Below are 22,672 nucleotides of genomic sequence, written 5' to 3' on the forward strand. Positions count from 1 at the left end.
TCAACAAAGAGTGTAACTTTTTAAAAAGTTGCTGAAATTCAAAGGTGTATTAATTCCCATTAAAATAGGTGTAATTTCGTCTATGCACTCCAAAAGCCAGAGTTGCCATAATCTTTTTTTGGGATTCTAAAAATATTTTCCACCCATGTTGAATCTAGTCATTTGGTAATAGGGCAACAACGAAATACACAGAATGCTAAGAGGACCAAAATGTTTGCAAACAAACGTTCATTATTCTGGTTCAATCTTTAACAAACATACTGTACAGAGTCTTATAAGGTATAAAACAAAGGAAAACATCTCTGTCTATTCAATTTAACACAACACCAAAATAAAGCAATTAAGACTTTGGGGAATTCAAAGGTACAAGAAAACAAAAACGGTTATTACTAATTCCTCAGCTTTTTACCGTAAACATTTGTCATTTAACAGACATAGTGTTTGATATAGTTTCTTTTGTACTGCAAATACTTTTGGTCTTTCCTCACTGTAGAACAAATGAAGAATCAAACGAACCCCATAGCATCCTCCCTAGCATCCTCAGAAGGAGGCAAAAAGATAAAGCTCCTAGATATATCTAGCTTATCTTTAAGAATCTATTGTTTCTGAAATTTTCACAAATAAAAATACTGAATCCCCAACGAATGGTGCTTATTTTTGGAAACAATAAATACTGTGAGGTACAATAAATCCTACAGGAATAATAATAACAGAAACATATTAACAGTTTCCTTTGGCAAATTTAACGGAAGTGAATGCTGAAGTGAACACAGAAAAAAATAATTACAGAACATAGGAAAAATGGAAATGACATGAAACATTGAAACGAAGGGTATTTCTAACTTTTAGACAGATGGGAGAAATGTTTGAGGCCATTAAATGCAAAATAAGAAATACATTCTCTTTATATTGTGTATTGTTTGACAAACTATTCCTTGTTTAATGTCACCCCCTCCCCATTTAAAAGAAAGAAAGAAAGAAAGAAAAAAAAGACAACAGTCTGCAGTCCACACTCTTAATAGTTTTGGCTGCGGACTGAACTTGAGTAAATATCATCATTTAGTCAGTATGTTGTGGTAGCTCAGGCTGCCGATGTGGTTAACCAGCTCAGGCAACATGTGTAAACATCGGAAACAGAACAAAACAAAACAAAACAAAACAAAAGTTTGGAGCAGACCCCCCTCCCCACCACCCCCACTCTCTATTGCTTGGTTTCAGGCTTGCTTTCATTTTCTCTGACAAATTTGTGTGGGGAAACAAAACACTACACAGTGAGATCCTATCTCAACCCCCCTTCCTCTGCCTTTCGGAAGGAGTGTTGCTCAATTCAAGTTTAGCATGTGTTCTCAGAGCTTCCAAGTACTGCTGCTGTTAAACAGCCTTTGATTTTGTCTATCAAACAGGCCTGAATCGTAGCACTACTGCAGAATTTGCCACAAATGAGACGGCCATACAACAGACCAATCCAGTTTAGACTGACTTTCTTTAAAAAGGATAAGGGTTAGGGCCTTGGAAAGGAGTGTTCAACTCTATTACTGCATTCAGCTTTGTTCCATAGTGAGTAATTTGGGCTTTTGTATCCTGAAATATTATCCTGCCTCTAAAGAAAAAATGCCTTGGCTGATTCACACCACATAATTTTGTTTTCCTTTTATGTAATTTAACATATAAGCAAGAAGGATGCAATGTTGATTCTAATAACATTCAGCACTTTGAAAGAATCACCAAGTGTTTTTTTTCAAAGCGGTTTTCTGGTGGCCGACAAATTGGCCTGTGGTTATGTTGAGTGACTAATTGTATTTTCTTTTCTGGAAACTTGTGCAAAGTTGGCAGTTTTGTGTTAACACTAATACTTTTGTTTGGCATTTGTGCCCTATACTGACCAGACCATTTTTATACAAGTGGATTTTTTAAAAAAGACACTTACTGAAGTATGGCAATAGTTTAAAGTTTAAAAAAAAAAAGAAGCCTGGATATTACACATCCCCTTGTAGTGTATGATAAAAAGTGCATGACTGGATTTACGTACTAGTACAGGACATTTTAAAAAATCAGATCTGTGCTGTAAAGCATGCCAGCACTTCTTTATCACTATATCTAACAGGTAGTAAAAACAAGACCATGTTTTTTTAAAAAAAAATGTGCATTAATGCTAACATAAATGAATAGAGCTAGCCAGCAAACTATTTTTCTCCTGCATATCTAACAGCTGGATGTAACTGTAAAAATTAAACAAAAGAGTTAAACGACCATCAATACAATTGTTTTACATCATTGGCCTCTCAAGGCTAAATATTTACAGGTGAATCTGCCATGCTTTAATTGAAGATTCTCTCAAAACCTTAAAGTTCACAAAAGACAACTATTAGAAGTTCCTTTTTGTTTCTTTTTTCTTTTTTCCCTTTTATTTTTTTGCAGGCAACAGTCATGGGTACAACAAATTGTCTCTTTGGAGAAGACCAAAAATTATTCTATCAAAATTGGGGCTAGTTGCACGCTGTGTGTGTGTGTGTGTGTGTGTGTGTGTGTGTGTGTGTGTGTGTGTTTAAAGGGGCACTCTGTTTTCACCCCCGAATTAAAGATCCCATCCCTTTCCCAAAACTATAAAGGAAAAAGAAAAAAATTCAAAAGCACCTAGTGTTTATCTTTTTATCTAAAGAAAAGAAAATGTGCGTATGTGTGTGTATGTAGACACAGAGGCATACACATGTGCACACACATATACACCCCCGCCACGTAGGTAAGCGCACACTGACTATGGCAGTTCAAAGATGTAGGCCATCTGGTGAGAGCTGGCATTTGTAGTGTCCGTTCTGGGACTAATCTATTGAAGTGAAGGGAATGTTTTTGTGGAGATTAGGGTTCTGACTGTGCCGGTTTCGGCTTCGCACAGAGGAAAACATCATATTGCAACCAGGGACTTTGCACTTGTGCATCTCTCGCAAATGCACAGTTTTGTAGTGCACCCTCAGTGTCCCCTTGTTGCTGTACATTTTGTGGCAAATGTTGCACATGATCCCACCATTGCTCCCAGACAAGCTGCTGAACATAAGAGATCCTGAAACTTCAGCCCCTAGACTCCCAGGGAGGGTGGGGGCCTCAGCCTTGTGTGCAGACTCCCCACTGTCACTCGCCCCATCAATGTCGTCGAGAAGAATCCCCTCATCGCTGCCTGCATCGGATTCTCTGGAGGAATGGATGCTGCTGCTGGACTGGAGGCTAGAGGTGGTGCTCAGATCAAGGACCATGTAGTCCTCGGCCATGCCTCTCCCATACCCGTTCAGGTGGGAGTCTTCAGTCCCAGCGGGAGAGGAGGCATCTTCCCTGACATCAAGCCCCAAGGGGTGCTGGGCACCATAGATCTTCACTAAAAATTCATCCCGGAGGTCCTTGCTAAGGGAAGGCTGCGACGAGTCCAGGCCCATGTCATCGAGTTCTTTGGTCAACAGTTTACGATGCAGATTTATGTTGGCACTGTGTCTAGGAAAACAAGAGGGAAGGGGGGTAGGTATACAGGGAGCGGGGAGGGTGAGAAAAGGGAGAGCACTTTAAAATAAATTCAGCTTTCACAAGGCATCAAATAAGCACATTCATTCCTAATTACACCATTATAAAAGCAAGCATTTCCCTACATCCTCGGGATTGGGAGTAAGTGGCGGTGGTGGGAGGTGCAATAAGGGTAACTTTCCATTAACGTAATTTTCATGAGAGAGTAAAATTCTTAAATGGTAGGATGAATGCAAACCCATGCACCCTTTTCTAATGATTGTTCTGATACTGTTAATATGTGGCAGCATCAGCTGCAGCGGACCTCACTGCAGAACTTTTAGGAAATATACATTTAAGTAGGATTAGAGAATGGAAACTTTGTGCTTGTCTAAGTGGAAAAGTTTAAATTTACCTAACAAAACAAAACAAAAAGCCCCCTGCTCTTTCTTAATACAGAAAACTCTCCATTTAGAGATATTAAAAAGCACATTTCTTAAAGTAAAATGGTCTAGATAATTTAGGTTTAACTTCAAAAAATAATGAAATCCTGCCCCCCACCAACTGGGAATTGAGTCAGTGTCTTGGGCATTCTAAGAAAGCACTTCTCCACTGAGCTACATCCCCAGCCCTTTTAACAGTTTTATTGTGAGACAGAGTCTTGCAAAGGTTGCCCAAGCTGGCATCAAATTTGCAACCCTCCTGCCTCGGCCTCCTGAGTAGCTGGATTACAGGCTTGTGCCAAAATGCCCAGCCATTCAAATTTTAAATAAGAAAAAATATGGCCCAATAGATTAGTAATTTGAAGTAGACTGTCTTTAGTAACATAAGTCCCTTTTCTCCAATGATCAGGGATCCAGGTTAAATGTAAAGACAGAATGTGCTTGGAAACTGCTACATTTAGTGCTGAATGTTTTTATCAAATAATTCTACTTTAAACTTTAAACTTTTAAAATGAACTACTTTTTAAAATACAACCCACCCACCCTTTAAAAGAAATCACACTAAACAAGAGAAAAAAAACCCAAAAGGACAAAATTAAAAGACAATAAGTACAAAAAAATTATCAAGCACAACAAGAACATAAAATCCCTCTATTTCAACAACTGGATCCCGCGCTATTTAGACAAGCAAAACTTTTACTCCATTCACTGAGTGTTTTGCTTGTGTAAAAAAAGATAAGATTTGTCCCAAAGCATCCAGAGGGACATCATGATTTACAAAGTCTGATACGTATTATCTCTCTGAAAACAATGTCTTTGTATTTATATCCCCCATTTATTTTTAAAGTGCCCTTGGGCATATACCTCTCTCCACCTGCAAAGGCTCAGATGTTTGACAAGTACCTAAATTGAACACTACCCTTCCAAAAATAAACTGATAAACAGGCAAATAAGGCTTCTCAATGCTGGTGGAAGCTCTACTTCATGGAGAAGTCGTCATGAAAATAGAAATGGCCTAAATGGCCAGCATACAGTTCAAAAGACCTTCTGGTTATAATTAAAAAGTATGGACGATCAAAAGAAGTCACTCCATTTGGTGACAAGCATGACTGACATTTCTGAGATGGTTGAGAGGTATGTGCCACAGAGACAAGAAAGGTGGGACAGCCCTTCTCCACCCTTCCACACAAGACAATATATAGCACTTGGATTTAAGGGCAGAGGGGCAGCAGCCCTCTCCACACTGCACTTGGGAAGGCTGAGCTTACCTTGTGATAATAAGATCAGCTTTCTAATCTTTTGCTAAATCGATCACAAAAGAAAGCAAGAATGAGAGACAGAGAGAGAGAGAGAGAGAGAGAAAGAGGGAGAAAGAGAGAGAGAGAAAACAAATTCACATTCTAGACATCTGGTTTTAAAAAAAACTTAAACAATAAAATAGGGATTTAAAATGTTCTGATCACAACATTATTTTCTGTCATAAGCGATCATCTCATACGCTGTCTTGATGATTTTCAGATCAGCTGCATAATCCAAAAATCATAAATCAAATTAAGATAAACCAAATTCACAGCATCATCATCATCATCATCCATAAATGAGTTCCGAACAGATGCATGCAGTGTGGGTATGTGAATGATAAACAGAAGTTGTCCCCACGGTCCCAGCTCTGACACAGTCTTCCCTGTTTCCTTGGTGTCAGATGGCAGATGACTCCAAGTGCAGATGCTAAGCAGAGTGCAGGAAATGCCTACTGTGAAGTCTTTACTATGACATGTGGGTAGGGCACCACCAGGGTTATAACAAGAATGTGGGACCAGAGTTACACTGTGTACTATTATTCTATTGATCCTGCAATCTGCCAACTATAAACAGCTCGTGTATTCCTACCCCTTCCCCATTTATTACTGTTAACACCCTCTGCCTTTCTTAATTTCACAAACACACATTTTGTGATGATTGTAATCTAGAACTCTGTGTTGTTTCTCACACATCTGCAGTTACCACTTCCTAGGTTCACTGCTGAGAAAACAGCAGCCAGACACACAGCAGTCACATCGAGACACACTGAATGAGGAAGAATAAATTAACATTGACAAAGGACACACTGATCACCCAGATGGACACCTCTTTCCTAAGATGACTTGTGAAATTACACATCTCCACCGCTATGTTACCAGGAAGAGATTTTCTCTTCATTTCTCACTTATAGCAGTAGAAATCTGTAATCTAATTAGATGATGTACCAGCCCTCAATATCTGTCAACCAAACGATGTGCAGAAATGTGTGGACCAGCTCTGGCACTCTGCTCAACAGTGTCCCTTTTCCGCTGTCAGCAGTACTGTTGGCCTCTGCTAATATAATTACATTGACTTTTATTCAATTAAGTGCCATCCCTCGCTTAGAAAAAAAAAAAGCTACTTTATCAATTGATTCAGGTGTAATGCAATAATAAAGATGAACTCATGGCAGTGCATTAGCTCTCCTGTTCATAACTTCAGTACACGGGTTCATTCATGGTAGTCGATTTCCATTATGCAACCACAGTTCAAGAGAATTGATTCTTTTATGTTCATTTCTTAATCTATTTCATTTTTGTTTAATAATCCTCCTAAATGCCATATGCAAAACACTTGAAGTGGGGATGGGAAGAGCAGGCTGTGGAAAGCCGGCTGGCTCACTCTCAGGATAGTGGGCCTGGGGATTCTCTAACAAACTCACATAGTACTACTGGAGTGGGGAAAAGGGCAGCCAGGCAAGGAGGGAAAGAGGAGAGTGCTGATCCCTCAACAGGTTAGGATCCAGCCTCCACAGCAAAATGGACAGAAGGAAGGCAGCACTTGACTTTAACATAGACCTATTGTTGGGACTCTCCAGACAGTCAATCCAAACCATTTAACAGTCATAAAATACTGTCCTCAGGAGACCCAAAGACCCAGGGTTAATAGCAATTTGAAGAATATTACCCGTTCATTTGGATCAGCAAAACTGCAGAGGTAAAAAGAAAGGGAAGATGAAAGCAATACAGAAAGAACTCTCACCTACCGACAACCAGATGTAGCCGGAAGGGTATCCTAAAGGGGAAGAGGGGCACAGGGTACTGGGATCAGGGAAGTGTTGGACATGACAACTGGAAAAAGGAATCCATGAAGCAAGCCATTCTGAGTTCTCTAGGGAGAGAGAGTTTTTTTCTACAAATAAATTTAGCATCCTGAATATTTATCTTCAGCAAAGAAGGAGGAATAAGCATCAACAAAAATCTAGACTGAGTTAGAACTTCTTGTATTTTATAAGAATGTGAACAGTATAAAAGCTGTTTCTATTTGCTCTGATTAGGTAGATGACACAGATAAATGGAAGCAAATTCCTCTGGAGGGGGAAAACAAAAGGTTGAGGAGGAGAGAGAAAATGAGTGCATAGGTATAAAGCGTAAAGATTGACAGGACAGTCCAAAATTTAGCTCCAAGAAGGTTACTTTCAAGAATCAGAACTAAGTCAAATCAACCTCGACAGTCCTGAAGATCACATAGAAAATTCTGCACATCCAATATATTTAAAAGCACCTTTATTTGTCTTCAATTCATAAAATGCGTAAGTCTTAAAGAAGCTTTTCCCAGAAAGTGCCCCAGGAGGGAAGAAGACAACAATCTCAAGGAGAAGCATGCTACAGGCAATTTAAGAAAAGACAGTGGTGACAAGGCAAAGGTTAATTCTGGGGCTACTAACACCCCAGTGTGGTACAGAGGAGGCTACACAATTAGGGCAAGAAAAAGCCCTCTAACTTGGGCTATGCTGAATTCTGTATTCTTTTTACACAGTGAGTTTACCAAAAGCCTCAACAGAAGTTAAGATCACAAAAAAAAAAAAGCAAAAAAGTCATAAAGTTTTGAATTGGGTGGGAAAGCGTCAAAACCCAAACTTCTTTTTTTCTCATTTGACATGCTGAGTGAAAGTCCTTTAACTGGACTGCAGTGAATTACCAATCTTTTTTTTTTTTTTTAATTGTTTGTTTGCTTCTCTGATGAAAACCTTACCATGCAACCACAGAAAGCATGAGATTCATCAAATGTAGTCAAGTAAATGCAAGAGAGGGAAAGTAAGTACCAATTTTGGACTTCTCTTGGGTCTCTTTTTATCCACTTATTCAAAGGCCTAGTTTGACTTAGTGCAATGTTTCATAAAAACTAAAATTAAAAACGAGAGCGGTTTATTTAAACAAAAAGTGTTTTGAGTTTTTAAATTTGTCTTTGAGATACAGGAAGAGAACTGGGTTTTGTTTTCAAAGTCTCGTTAAGAAATTAGACTGTGGCAGTCAGAAATGGAATAGTGAATCAAGCTATAGCTTAATGAAATGTCCAACACTTAACTCTTAATTCAGTTTTGAGCCACTCTAAACTTAGTGAATTGAAATAAAACACTTGGTAATTAATTATAAGACCTTGGGTAAAATGGAATTGAGGTTCCACTTTGGATCAGATTTTGCCTTTATTTTCCTGCTTGACTCTAACATTCAAAACACACACACACACACACACACACACACACACACACACACACACACACAATTTCTCCAATGATACTGTCCAGAATGATAATGGTGATGCATACAGAGGAGTTACTGGTGTGTGTGTGTACACAGACATCACTCAGTATTCTGTTCCAGCACACCCAAGATTTGTGGATGCTCAAGTCCCTTAGGTAAAAGGATGTAGTATCCTCATAAAGCCTACACATCTCCCCCGTATACTTTAAATCTTTTCTAAATCTTATAATACTTAATATAATGCAAATGTCATGCAAATTATTGTTGTATTGTATGGTATAGGAAATGACAAGAAAAAAAGTCTGTGTTTAGTACAGACACAGTATTCTTTTACTCTTTTTGATCTGTGGTTAGTTGAATCTACAGATATGAAACTTGTGAATACAGTCAATTATATGTATATGTATGTGTGTGTATACACACACACACACACACACACACACACACACAGATATATATGGAGAGGGAAAACATATAGAAGAGAAATTTTTATCCAATCTGGGTAAATCTAGATGTCAGTTTTGAATAAATTGTGAAACTACTGAATCACCAGTATTCCTGAACAGAAAGGTAAACTTGCTATCCAAATTCACAGAAATGAAAAATCAAAACCTCTGTCCTTCATTAGTTCTCTTCTTATCTAGGTTGCTATAGCTCTATCTATTGTACTTACCTCAATGTTTTTGTATTACCATTTATTAAGAGTGCTATGCATTCATCTCTGTGAATTAAATGACATTCTGACAATATCCATTTCTGCAAAACTAGTACTTGCTCAACTGGCTATTATTTAAGGGTTTTCTCTAGAAGGTCTGAACACGACCCCTTAGTTGGGGAAGAAAACTCAATGTAGAATTCTAGTGGATAATTCTCAAAAACCCCAAAAGTAAGGAAATATATATCAAATGCAAGAAATAAAAGCTAAGCAAATTCTTGCAAATTAAAAGTATAAAATTCAGTCATTTCAATCTCTTTCAATATAAAACAAATCATTCATACTGGTCACGCAGACAGTTCCCTCTACATTCAAATTATTCACTTGAAGATAAGCTCCCACCAAACTCTTTAGGGGTTTAGCTAATTTACTGCACAGATACGGCACGTCTGTTGTAATAACAGGTAGGATGTATTGGGGTCGACCATTTATCAGAATTAGACTTCTTTTCTCAATTCACAGTGAATTATGCTGCCTACACGACTCCCCTCTCTCAGAGCCTGCCATCCCCTTACGGCCCCTAATGTGGCAGGCAAACAAAATTGACAGTCTCATCTTGTCAACAAGGGGCGATTCTCCTGAGAAGCCATTTAACTTTGCAGAGGAAGCAATGTATTAATGTGCTTGTCCCAGGAATGTTAATCATCTTCAAGCTTCCGATCTAACTTTGACGTGAACGAAATCACCAAATTTGTTTACTAAATGAATCGTAATATGCTAATAAGAAAGCATGACATATATGGAAAAGCCAAACAGATGGTTTGTTTACTCCACTTTGCAACTTTATAAATGTTGTAACTCTGAAGATGTTAGTGAGAATTATTGGTTTGTTGGCAGAGGCAAACGTGTCTTTCGCATACTAAATCTGGCACTACAGTTAGAAAACAATTTGTCATTGCTGTGGAATGCATAAAAAATGTTAATGTAGCCATGGCATTTGGGAAGGCAGATGGGTAGATGGAAAATGTGTATATGGATGCTCAGGTTAAGTGCAGAATTGATATCCAACAGCCCTGTTCCCTAACTGTTTTACTTTTGAGTTGTAACTGACACATGGAGGCTTCTCCAGGGTGCTGATTATTCGATAGGTACCTGTTGCGCTGTAATGTGAGATGAGTGTTACATTGTGAATAGGATCATGTTTTCACAGCATTTGGAAATTTTCTCAATCAGGCAGTTCATATGGTACTCCGCTTACTACTATTGTTTGGTAAGAAAGAGCAAAGCTATGAGCCTGAACATCTTTTAAGGATTTACTGGGAAGAAATCTCTGCCATAATCTAAGTCTTCTATTTACTCTGGACAAACTAATTCTCGAGCCATCCATCCCTCATTTTATATTCTAACTGATATTATTTTGTAGTACAATCAATATTACACTATGGCCTTATCCAGAATTGTGTGGAAAATAAAACTACTAAAAATACTTGGACAAAAGAATGAACATAATCTAATTTATACCTTAGTTTAAGTGATGTCAAAACTATCAGCTGAAAAATGAAACCTTCAGTTAATTAATGCACCTATGCCACTGAAAATTTCAATTTTTAGAAACATTCCGATGATTTTTTTTGAAGTTTATTTTACTTTTTGTTCATATAGGTATGGTTGGACATGCACAATTTTGCATTAAAGAGATGCTTATTTCTCCTGACACCCCCAGTGTCCTGGTCCTATGTACACGTATTTGTGGTCCACTAATGTGAAATTTTGTGGTGTATCCCCATATAGTACAGAACTTTTTACCCACCTGCAAAACAGAAATGAGAGAGCAAAGTGATCTAAAGAACCACTGCGTTCATCTTGCTGCTCAAGAATCACTTTGGAGCAAGAAACATTAGCAGCCATCCCAGCCTGGCGCTTATATCTCATTGGAAACATATCCTCATTCCTGACCAACAAAGAAAATTTCAATAAAGTACTTTTACTGGTTTAACAACGGTGAGCTCCTGGGATTGTCAAAGTGCTAAGCCTTTTCCAAGGAGAGAAGAAATCAGCAGCTCAAATATAATTAACCTTCCATTCTCGATGCAAACTGCCACGCACAGGAGCTCTGCAGTCTATTAGTGAAGTTATAATGGCCAACAGGCAGAAGCAAAATTGGTCAAAAAGTTGGCTGCTGCTGTCATATTTTTGGAATTATGATTAATGGTACTAATAATGTGGATGATTACTGATATGTGTATCTCCAGCAGTTTATCATATTGCTCTGGCTGCCTACGTCCACAATAAACAGGATGCTATCATTTACCTCTTTATTGAAGGCAATCCTTCTCTTGAAGGAGCATATTCTAATTACTTCGTAATGTTTTATGTCTTAAACATTTTGCAGCTCTGGACCTTGCCAACTGCTTCGTGTCTACCATTGATTAATTACTGAATGTTTAATCAAAATTTAGAACCTAATGTAGCCATTTATGAGCACACCACAGTGCCAAAGTAGTTAGGCTCTGCTCCCAAGTTTGGAGAGTGTTGGGTTCAAAATCAAATCCCAGTCATGCAAGAGGATCCAAGAATTTCACCTTGGGTGCTCTGAGGTTGCCAATTCCATCTCTGCTGATGAATGGAAGGTAATCTAACTACAGGGTAAACAGCATCTCTACCTACCCTCTCGACTCTGGATCTCCCTTTTCTTTTCCCCCAATTCCCTAATCCACAGAGCACCTTTGCTGGCTACTTCTGAGAATAAGAAGGTGTTCATGAACACCCGTCATGAGAACATAGTTTTGAAGTGGTTAAACAAGTGAAAAATAATTTTCTGGGACACATACATAAGTTTTTTTTTTAATGTGGATTTTTTATGGTACTGTCATACAACCATTCACCGTTGAAGTTAAGTGTTTTTTTAATACCATTACTGAACTGCTGAAATGGATGCTAATATAGCTTGGAGTGCTAATGTCAAGTCCTGGTAATAAAAAAGACAGACTGCTGAATGAAATAATTTCAAGTAAAAAATAGAACAAAAGTGCTCTCTCTCTTGCTCTCCACTTTTATTGAATTGGGACTGACTGAGCCAATTGCTTTAGAAGTCTGTAAAACACAATTACTAGTGAGCGAACTGACCCACCAGTGCCCCCTCAGTGACAGAGGAGACTAAAAAGGCAGCAGAGTTACAGCAGCCCCCCGCCCCTCAGCTGGCCATCAGGCCTCAAAGGCTTCCTTCTGAAGGCCTGTTGTTCTTAGTGCCCAAATTTGTCTAATTTTACTTATAAAATCTTGTGATTTCCCATCAATGTGATAAAGTAACTTCATACATCACTTTCCAAGATGGAAATGTCTCTTCTGGCAATTAAGGATGATCTGTCTTTTGATATTCTTATTTATGTGGGTGTTTATGTATAAGCACACATATACATTATGTGGGTGCATTTAGATTAGACTGTTAGCATAATTTCTGCATGACTGGTCATAATTCAGATTGACATATGCAGTAGCAAAACTGAGGCAGCAGCACATACACATGTTCAGGCAGAATCACTTGGCTTTAGCCTCCCCACCCTTTCCTTAGGTAAAGTCAAAATTAGAGTAAGCAAGAGAAAGAATTAAGCTAGAAGTGGGTAACATTTTTTCCCCCAGTTAATAAAAGAAGTAATAAACTCCATAAAGTATTAGAGTTAAGATCACTAACACTTTCAGGCATAACAGCTTTTTACCAGAAATTTATACCTCCTGTTTTAATTCAGGTAGTTTGCATTAGGACATAAAATCAAGGTATTTTTTTAAAGTGTAGTTTTATGTGAAATAACTGAGAAAAAAATTGTCCTTTCCTAAAAAGTATTCTTCTTCATCTGACTTAACTTGCCTGCCTCTCTCTCATACACAATCATCCTGGCACTTGAGAATCAAAGTCACTGAATCCCTTTTTTATGACACTGTAATTTTTTGGCAAGTGTAAACTCCTTTCATATTCTGCCATACTCATTTATTTGAAGCTCGTGGGAGTCTTATGTCAAAAACATTAAATCATTTCTGAGTATGCTTTTATAAAGAGAAAAAAAAAGAAATGCTTTACAGCTCAACTTTCAGTATGAAATTTAAATAGAGAAGGAAGTCTCTGCTTCTCTTGGTAAACAACAAATGGATGACTTTCATGGAGAGTTGGTAGAAACCTTTCAGCTAGGAGGGAATGGGTCTTACCCATGTCACTGGAGCAAATGTTAATGGAGTGAGTGTGCAGTCTTGCTGCCCTCTTCCTGGTGGAAAAAATGGTCCACATGTTTTAGAAAGGATAGCTTGTCTACAAAAACAAGTTTCTCAGGTGAAAACTGTGTGTGAAGACTCCTACCAATTAAGTCTACTATAGGAGCATAGAATCTGTTGAACCAGAGGGAGGTAGAAATCAGGAAAAGGATCTTTTCCAAATGGTGCTATCATGAAACACTACCTGAGCACTCAGTACCTGCCTTCTTCTCTGTTATTTTTGCCAGAATTTTCAAGATAATACTGGTGAGAAGAGTAGCTGGTTCCTTTCTGGAGGAGGAAAAAAAATAAGAGCTATGTGGAAGCATTATGTTTGTGCAGTGGAAGTGATAGAGCCACAGAGAGAGATTTAGTGTTAAGTCCCATCTATAGACATTCATAAAAGTCTCTCTGCATCATGCAAGGGAAATCGCTAGCCCGCCATTCAGCTTTGTTGCCAGATTTGGCCCATGGTTTTGAAGATGTGGAAGTGACTGGTGCAGCTCTTGTGGTGGAGGAGTGAAAGGTCAGCAGAGGCTTAAATGAGCTTGTCTTGCATCCAGCTGGGCCAGCAGGAGGTCATTAGGAAGATCGGAGGCTCACTTTAGGCTTGACAGAGTCTCTCCCCATGATACAAGGAGACCATTTTGCTCATTGCTCTTCTCTCAGTGTATAAAAAGAACCCCAGGGACAGGAATGACACAGAAGTTTATCTTACTACTAAAGTTTTGCTTGAGGAGGGCACAACTAGCAATTACTCAGGAGGGGGATTTATTTTGTTTGTTTGCTTTTGATGGAAAGTAATGGAGATAAGTACAAAAGGCCTATTGATCTGCTGGCGCTATTGTGAGACCAAATAGAGTAGCAGGGGAAAAAATCTCTTCCTTAACATTTAAAAGTCAGAGGACCTGCTCAACTTCACTGCATCAAAGAATTTTGGAATTTCAGGGCTGTAGTTTGACTGGGAAATGAAATTGTTGCTCCCTTAAAATGTTTTTTTCTTGTACATGGAGAAATTAACATATTGTATTTGACAGCTAATTATGTTAGGGCAAATATACTAATAGTTGTCTTGAATTGGTGCTAAGTGGCTCATTTCTTGGAGGTAGTGCCTGGTGAAATTGTGTGTACTTGCTGAAAAGCTCACTCTAGAAAAGTTCTCCATAAGTTTCCAAACATAGAAAATGATGGAAAAAATGAATGTTGCTCTCCCTGAGAAGGTGATAACAGGAGGCAGGTAGCATGTTTTCGCATCTTCACCTCTGTTGTTAATGTATGCAGTGGCTCATCAGAGGTAGCTCATGTTAATTTATTCCTGTACACCTGTACAGGGCTTAAAATCAGGTAATAAGACTAGCAAAAACTATACATCTCTGCTTTTTAGCTACAGCTACCCAGAGGCCTATAGAGGAACAAATTTAGTTCTGGAGACATCAGCAGGTTTTAATAAACCAAATACAGATGTCTTACTCCATACAAATCAAGAAGTTTACATGTTTAAATCTGGACTGATTTAACTAGCAATCGAGGAAGGTTCACACTTGGCACCAATGGCTGCCTCATATTTATTTATAAATCACCCTAAGCAAATATTTTGTTTTTAAATTTATTCATGTGGCTGGATCACCTTCCCTACACCTTGAAGATCAGATTATGCTTACCTTCCTGATAAAATTCAAGACAAACCTTAGCAATTAGTGACCACTGCTCTTAGAAGTAAACTAATAAAGGTGGTGAAACTCAACAAAGACAAATATTTCTTTCTATACACATATCTAGTTTCTGAGAAAGAAGTCCTCATTTTAGTTGCTGGTGTTTTAAAACTGCCAATCACTAAAACAGATAAAAGTACTTGATGACATATTATCAAATACGAAGCAAAGTTAGGGAAGAAGATAGAAGCTTATTTTTTTTCCCTAAATAAAATTTAAATTTAACTTATACATGGGCTTTCCTTATATAGAGGTAATCCATGGCCAGTCATCCCTCCTCAGGATCAAACATTTAAGTCAGAGGATGAAAAATGACCAAAGTTAACTAAATCTTACTAATCTGACTATGATGCTATCTTCAAGAAAATTCTCTTTCTGAAGATTGAAGGTCCAGGCCAGTTAGTTAGAATCTCTTCTTCCCAGGGACTATTTCATATGTATACTTCAAAACTAAGTACCAGTCTCTTACTCCCTGACAGAACCACATCTCAGCAGCAGAAAAATCAAGGGATAAAGGAAGAAGCAATTTCAAAAGCTAATACTTCACAGTGTTATCAATATACACCCAAACACTTCGGCACTCACCTTGGAGAACCAGAGTTCTTTACAGAGAAAATTATTCGTGTTTCACTTTCATTGCTTAGAATAAAAATTATTCCAATAGCCACCCAGTGACTGGGATGAATTAGATTTTGTGTCCCTTTGCTTGCTCTTTGTCATGAGTGTGAATTTATTAAACACACACTTATTTATAACTACATAGAAAAGGATGCCTTTGGCACTGCTGCTTAGAATCCTCGACCCTAACAAACCTTGTGCCTCTTTCTCCTCCCTGTCACATTAAACAAAGAACATTCTTGCTTTTCAAGAAGTCTTTAACTTGACCTTATAAAATCCAGAAGGACCATAAGAAAAGACCTGGGAATATTTTCCACCTGAATGCCAAACCTAAAACACTGTACTTCACATCTACGTCCATCTTACTAAAATGCCTATCTGAAGAACAAAAACACCAACTTCCTCATGTCTGCCTTCTTGGATGAAGCCCAGGAGGACCTGTGGGTAACTTCTGTAAGGTTTCTAATCCTGAAGACAAGAAGGCCACACTGTGAACAGGAGGAAGAGGCCGATTGTGCAGGCCATACCAAGGGCACCCTGGCAGCTTGCATACTCCAGGGGGCTCAAGCTCCCTCAGTGCTTCATCTGCACACAAGGTAGAAACTGTGGAGCCAAGGATGAATGAAACTCAAAACTCTGGGGAAAAGGAAGAAATGGCTACAGGGAAGCAAAATTAAAGACAAAGGAGAGTTTCTTTGGCAAGGTCTGTTGGCTCAATAGAAAGGTAAGAAAACTTAGCTTCACAGTGAGTGGAAGTATAAAAAAATAGGGCCGTAGACTTCCCGTCATTCTAGTGACTCACAGAGTAAAAGTGAAGAGAGGAGAAGGTACGCCTAACGGACAGATCAGAGATGTGATCCAAGAGGCTTTGTGCACAGGAGATTACATCACAGGCTGCCATTAGATGATGGAGTGACAAAAGAAGGCGGAAATAAGTAGAATTCTGTTCCACAGCCCACTCTGCTGAGATGCCTAAAGAGGCCACTACCCAATGGCATCACTGTTTCTGGTCATTTGATGGTAGCTAGCCTCAGTGCTATATTAACCCAAGTCACAGATACAACAAGGATGAATACTTTTCTTCTTGAAGTATCAAAGTCCCCTTCCCCCAAGTTTTTAACCTGAGATCAAAAGATTTGGATATTTTTAGAAAGCAAAAAAAAAAAAATACAATCTGCAATATTTTTTCTATTTGCTCTTCTTCAGTTATCAGGTGTGACAAATTCTAAAACTTAAAAATATTAGGGACAAAATTCAACCTATCAACTGTCTCCCAAAGTCTGCCATCTCCTGTGAGACGAAACACATGAGAACACATCTGTACCATTCTTCCCACCTGGAACATCCTGGTTATCTGTCACTGGTTTAAGCTTCTATATGTCTAGCCACTGGCTAAGCTCCCACATCCTTAAAATAAAAATGGAGATTGAAATAGTCTTTGGCCATCAATTAATGTTTTTTCTCTGACAAACCAACAGCATGCAATAGTATCTCCTTATGCATTAAGGACATAAACATCCTAGCACTTGTGCTTTTTAGTGGCTGGACATAAATGAAAGTACCAAGCTTTAGGTATGTAGCCTTTTTGGTCCTACAGGTGTTTATTCTGGTGTTATGACCTGTAATATTTTCAGCAAACCAGCTAAAACTCTGATAGGAATTCATGCAAATAAGCATGAATTTTGGCTTGTCTTCAAACACTCCATTTCCATAAATATTTGATGTAGGTTTTCATGAGTCTTTTATTTTTGTTAAAAATTTCAATGCATTAACCTCATTATCACTCATGCACTATTTCAAATTTGAAAAAATGAATATTACTCAAAAACTCAGGGGAGGTTGGATATAGTATTATATTTTATTATTCAAAGTATATCTATCTTACCTGACATATTCTGGAACCACCAATGATAACTTAGAAATTAAAATAACTTTGTGACTACAACCCATTTTTACAGAACAATATAAATGGAGGTGAGAAATCTTTTATTAGACAATAGATTTCTCTTTAAAAGCATGTTTTGCATTGTATAAGAAAACCACTTAGAGATTTTACTTTTCATAGATTGGGCTCCTTTTGTTTCAGTAGAAAGGAAATTTTAGATATATACACACATATAGGTACACATATGTATGTATATATGTGTACATATATGGCTTTTTTTAAAGGCTTCATCTTTCAAGTAAGACAAAACAGAATATTTCAGAGACATATGACTACTTTTCCATAGTTCTTTCATTATAGGTTGCTTTGTCAAGAATTCTACCCAACTGATAAGCACTAGAAAATGGGTTGTGGCTACTTGGAAACTTCTTCATTAATTTTGTTTCTTCCACATACATTGATTTTTGCCATATACTAAAATTTTCTCTAAAAATATTTTAAAGAGACAACATAGAATCCTAAACCATGATTCAATATAATGGGAATAACTAACTGGTGTGTTACCTGAGCTGGACTGGTGCAGTACGATGACCTTGTTATCCTACCACTGACCACCTTGGCACATTCCGTTTATACTATACTTTCTTTAAGTTTAATAAAGAACACGGGAGGTTTAGGACAAGCTGCTTCTGTTTAAGCCCAACTGTTTCAGAGCTGCTGCTACATAGCTAGGGTGTGATGTCATCTGAAGGCTGGACATAATACGTTCAACCGATCCTACAGTACATGCAAGCCTCCCCTTCTCTGCCTAATTCCCATGGCCAACTACATTTTAGACATATGCTCAAAGACACCATGAAATTAAAATAAACAAACCCACACCGCCACATCTTGCCCCCACATCAACAATGACTTTGGCTTCACATTTTCTTCTGATATTTTCATGACTCTTAAAGAATTTAAGGACATACTAAATACTCATGTAAGGAATGATAACATTTCTGGTTATACCTACGGAGATGCAGGCTGTCTCGATGTCCTGGACCTATGGTTCTTTCCATCCGTAAATTTCTGTTTCTATATTGGATAAATATGTGTGTATGAAGATAATTTATTGATTTAATTAAAAAGCCACAAGGCAAAGCAGAAATATATATATATATATATATATATCTATGACAGAAGCTGCGGCTTCTAAGTAAAGGTAAATGGGGAGGCAGGGAACTGTGTACAGTTAACTGATTCACACCTAGATGCATGGAAATACATATGCACACACACATGTACACAGCACACATAGAAAAATGGCGTGCATTACTGGGTAAAATGGCATACGATTCTGCATGCTTAATCATAACAAGCAACAACTGCAACAATCCTTCATGAGCATGGCAGCTTAGTTATCACATGGTCACTGTGGACAATCTTTACAGTGCATCAAAACAGCGAGGCTGGACCTTTTAATGTCTGGTCCAACATGACTGACACTGGCACCCTCCACCCTCAGCAGGAGCAGCCAATGGAGATTTACTGACCTGTCTCTGCTTCGGCGCGAGGGGAAGGCAGCATTGCAGCCAGCCACTGTGCAGACGTGCATCTCTTTTAAGTGAACGTTTCTGTAGTGAAGCTTCACGCTGTAGGAGCTTTTGAAACTCTTCTTGCACACATAACAGATTTTGGGGTCTGGGCTAGAACACAGGTCACCTTCTGGGGAGAACTTTTGAGGACTGGCATAATTCAGGGACGATGCAAAACTTTCGTGTAGGGCAGCCATGCTAGCCCCCCCACCGTTGTACAGTCCATACTGGCTCATGTAAAACATGTCATAAGTGGGATCTGTGAATTCTTCCTTCACCTTGATGACATCCTGGTGAGAGGGTTCACTGTGGTTCTCATCAGGCCTCTCACTGCTCATCAGGACTTTTTCACTCACCTCACTGTGAATGTGCTCTTCCCCTTCCATGGATTCCTCACCCAGTTTGGGCTCTGAAGACTCAGACTCGTTCTCATAGTCCCGCTCGGGCTCCTGGTCCTCAGAAGTCATGCTGTCAGCCCTTCTTATTTCAGTCCTTGAAATGCACCTGGTCCTGTTATGCTTAGAAAAGTCCTTCACAGACATGCCTGGGCTCATCTCCTCTTGGGAGTGGCAATGATTGTCATGGCTCATGTCATTGACCACAGCTCCGCCATCGTTGGGGTCATCATCTTCGTCATCAAACTCATCAGCAGTATCGATTATTTCCTTCTCAATCTTTACTGGCATGCTTGACTTCCTGGGCTTTTTCTTGGGTGCCAGGTCGGCACTAGGCTCAATGGTGGCCATCATCACTGCTGGCACTACTGGCTCAGAAGGTGGTGGGGGGTGCTGCTCTATGGTACCACTGGTTGGAATGATGGGACTGGTTGGGAGGGAGGTTGGAGGACTCACCATTTCCCCTGGAGTGAGTAAACTTCTATAAAATGGAGGAACAGGCTGTACAGTCTTTAGCCCAGAAAATACCAGCTGGCTAGGGAGAGGATTCTGTAAGACGGGGTCTAGTGGGGGAGTGGTAAAACCCATTGGGGGCCGGCCAGGACTCGTGAGTGTGAGATTTGATTTCGTACTCGCTATGACGGGGGTGGCAGCTCCTGATGTGGCCCGAATTAAATCTTTGTCTCGGTTATTTCTTAACATAGGCATGTGAAGGCGAGGGTTGGGGTTTGCACTATGCCGATTTCGGCTTCGGAGGGAGCTAAAGACCATGTTGCAGCCTTCGATGGTGCATCGATGTTTGATCTTCAGATGAACAGCATTATAATGAATTTTGAGAGTACCTTTGTCATAGAAAGTCTTCCCACATGCGTTACAGAACACTCTTCCCTTCCTGGAGGCCGACCCCATCCTTCTCATCCGGTGAATCCGGAATGAGCTTTTTGGGTGTTCAGTTTTGGTGAGATCACTGACTGGGGCAGAATTCTGAATGGGGGAGACACAGGCTGGCTCGGTTTTGGGCTCCACATTGGTAATGCTGGTCAGGGCATTTCTATTTGGTGTCTGATCATTCTTATAAGGTGTGGGAGACACTTCAGACTCGCTGCTCTCATTATATTCATTCTGGGTTGAAAGGCTTGGTTCCCGCAGCCTCAGTCCTGGTTGCTCTAGAAGTAGCCCGTTTGGAGGCAACCCTAGCAGAGGGGCTGAGACAGGGTTTATGTACTGGAATGGAAGCAGAAATGCAAGGCTGTTGGGGATGTTTTCGAAGTGATGAATGCTGGAAGGATTGCTGTTCTCTAAGTGAGCAAGGAGGCTGGGACTCCTGGTGCGATTATTGCTCTCAATGAAAGTCCTTATATCTGAGTCTGTCTTTGAAGATGGTACAGCCACGGCCTGCCCTTCTTTCTCCTGAATTGCCATCAGCTCCACAATGGATTTGGTTTCTCCAAACCTCAGAAACTGCTGAAGGGTGATGATTTCCTCTTCTCGAGACATGATGGCCCAGCGGTCCAGCACCTTGCCGGCAGCATCCTACAGGCCACATCAAAGAAACAACAAAGACAAACACAGAAACTTATTGATTGTGCATAATTATCCACTGCAACTGAAGGTGCTCTCTCTGCTCGTGAAACACTGAGAGCGAGAGCAGAAAACAACATGCAAGCACTGTTAATAAAAATCAACCCACAAAGCAAACTTTTCTGCCATGCAAATGTAGTAATTAGAGTCACAGTTAGAGAAACAGATTGAGTTTAATAATGTCAAAGCAAACAAAATGTAGACCACTGGGGCTCTGTGATCTAAAATGCCTTCAGTACTGCTATTTTAACAACAATGATCTATGTACTATGCAACTATTTAGCATATATTAGTATAAGACGTGAACTCTTGCTGTGCAAGCCAGTATAAATGCAAAAAAAAAAAAGGGTACCTTAATCCTTATTAAATAGTGACACCATAGGAAGGAATTAAGTACAGTTTGTGAAATTTACTTCTTCGACACAAGCAGACATGAAACTGGATTCAATGATGGAAATTCCTTTAAATGGGAGTTATGTGAATTTCTGAATCAAACAGATGAATAAAGTAGCATTACCCCTCATACTCCCCTCCCTAAGCTGTATCTTTTCTTTTTAAAATGGCTGTATTTTAGCATCATTTAAGAGTAGGCAAATTCATGAGGTACAATCAGGGAAATATTATTTGTGAAAGGTAATTGTACTTTTCCAGAAAATTGGTTGTAATCCTATGATTCAAAGTTTGAGTTAGACTTAAAGTATTTGACTTCTTATGATCTTGTTATAAATGACAGTCATAGATATTTGAAAAGTAAACATGTGATGGATTTAGATAGAATAAATGTGTAAAAAGTTGTCTCTTAGCATCCTCCTCTGATAGCAAAGGAAGTCCACAGAGACTACACATCAGCAATCATCAGACTATGTGTTGTTAAATATACATTAAAAAGCATTTCACACTTTCATTTTTGCTAGTAACTATGAGATTTGCCTGAAGGTAGGACTTAAAAATCCTGCAATGTAATGTCAGGCAATCCATTTCAGCGTGGATTGAGAGAAATCTATTTAAACACTTACATAATGACTCCATCATTTTAGAAAGCATCATTTCTTAGACCTACCAGGACAGGGCGCTTTGCAACCCTCTGTGAATGACACTTGCTCCAACCCTGACCATCAGCTTAAGAAAGCATAAAATCTTCTTGAAAGACAAAAGAGAGCTGGGTGCAGCTCAGTGGCACAGCATGTGCATGGCATGTGCATAGCCCTGGGTTCTATCCCTAGCACCAGAACAAACAAACAAATGATAAGACAGTTATTAATTACAAGGGGGAAACTCATAATGTTACATTAGGCAAATCTAACAGACACCACCTTAAAAGAGACATCAAAGTTAACACCACTGGTGGACGTTAACATTGACATCCCGAAAGGATACATTGGGATGGGCACGGTCTCACTTTTGTGGCATTCTTGTCAAAAACTTACCTCCCCCAAACATGGGAAAACATCAGACAAACCAAAACTGAGGGGCATTCTACAAAACAGTGGTAATACTCTATAAAGTGCAAATGTCAAGTAAGATTAAAAAGAAT

General features: G+C 39.1%; 1 protein-coding gene across 14 annotated transcripts in view; it reads right to left on the bottom strand.

Moving 5' to 3' along the window:
- Window positions 1-213: 213 nt before the first annotated feature.
- The window catches only part of Bnc2 (basonuclin zinc finger protein 2), a 413,108-nt gene continuing 390,649 nt past the window's right edge, over window positions 214-22,672 (bottom strand). For 7 of the 14 annotated variants that reach the window (XM_078047672.1, XM_078047668.1, XM_078047669.1 and 4 more), the window contains 3 exons: window positions 19,121-21,090; window positions 18,597-18,662; window positions 214-3,480 (listed from right to left, as the gene is read on the bottom strand). In XM_078047672.1, coding sequence (XP_077903798.1) covers window positions 2,820-3,480; window positions 18,597-18,662; window positions 19,121-21,090 — 2,697 coding nt within the window. In that variant the 3' untranslated portion in view covers window positions 214-2,819. Of the gene's footprint in view, window positions 3,481-5,197; window positions 5,232-18,596; window positions 18,663-19,120; window positions 21,091-22,672 lie in introns of all 14 variants that reach the window. The other 7 variants (XM_040285832.2, XM_021720024.3, XM_078047673.1 and 4 more) reach the window with 6 other exon arrangements.

This window comes from Ictidomys tridecemlineatus, chromosome 4 (genome assembly GCF_052094955.1).
Source record: "Ictidomys tridecemlineatus isolate mIctTri1 chromosome 4, mIctTri1.hap1, whole genome shotgun sequence".
Taxonomy (NCBI): domain Eukaryota; kingdom Metazoa; phylum Chordata; class Mammalia; order Rodentia; family Sciuridae; genus Ictidomys; species Ictidomys tridecemlineatus.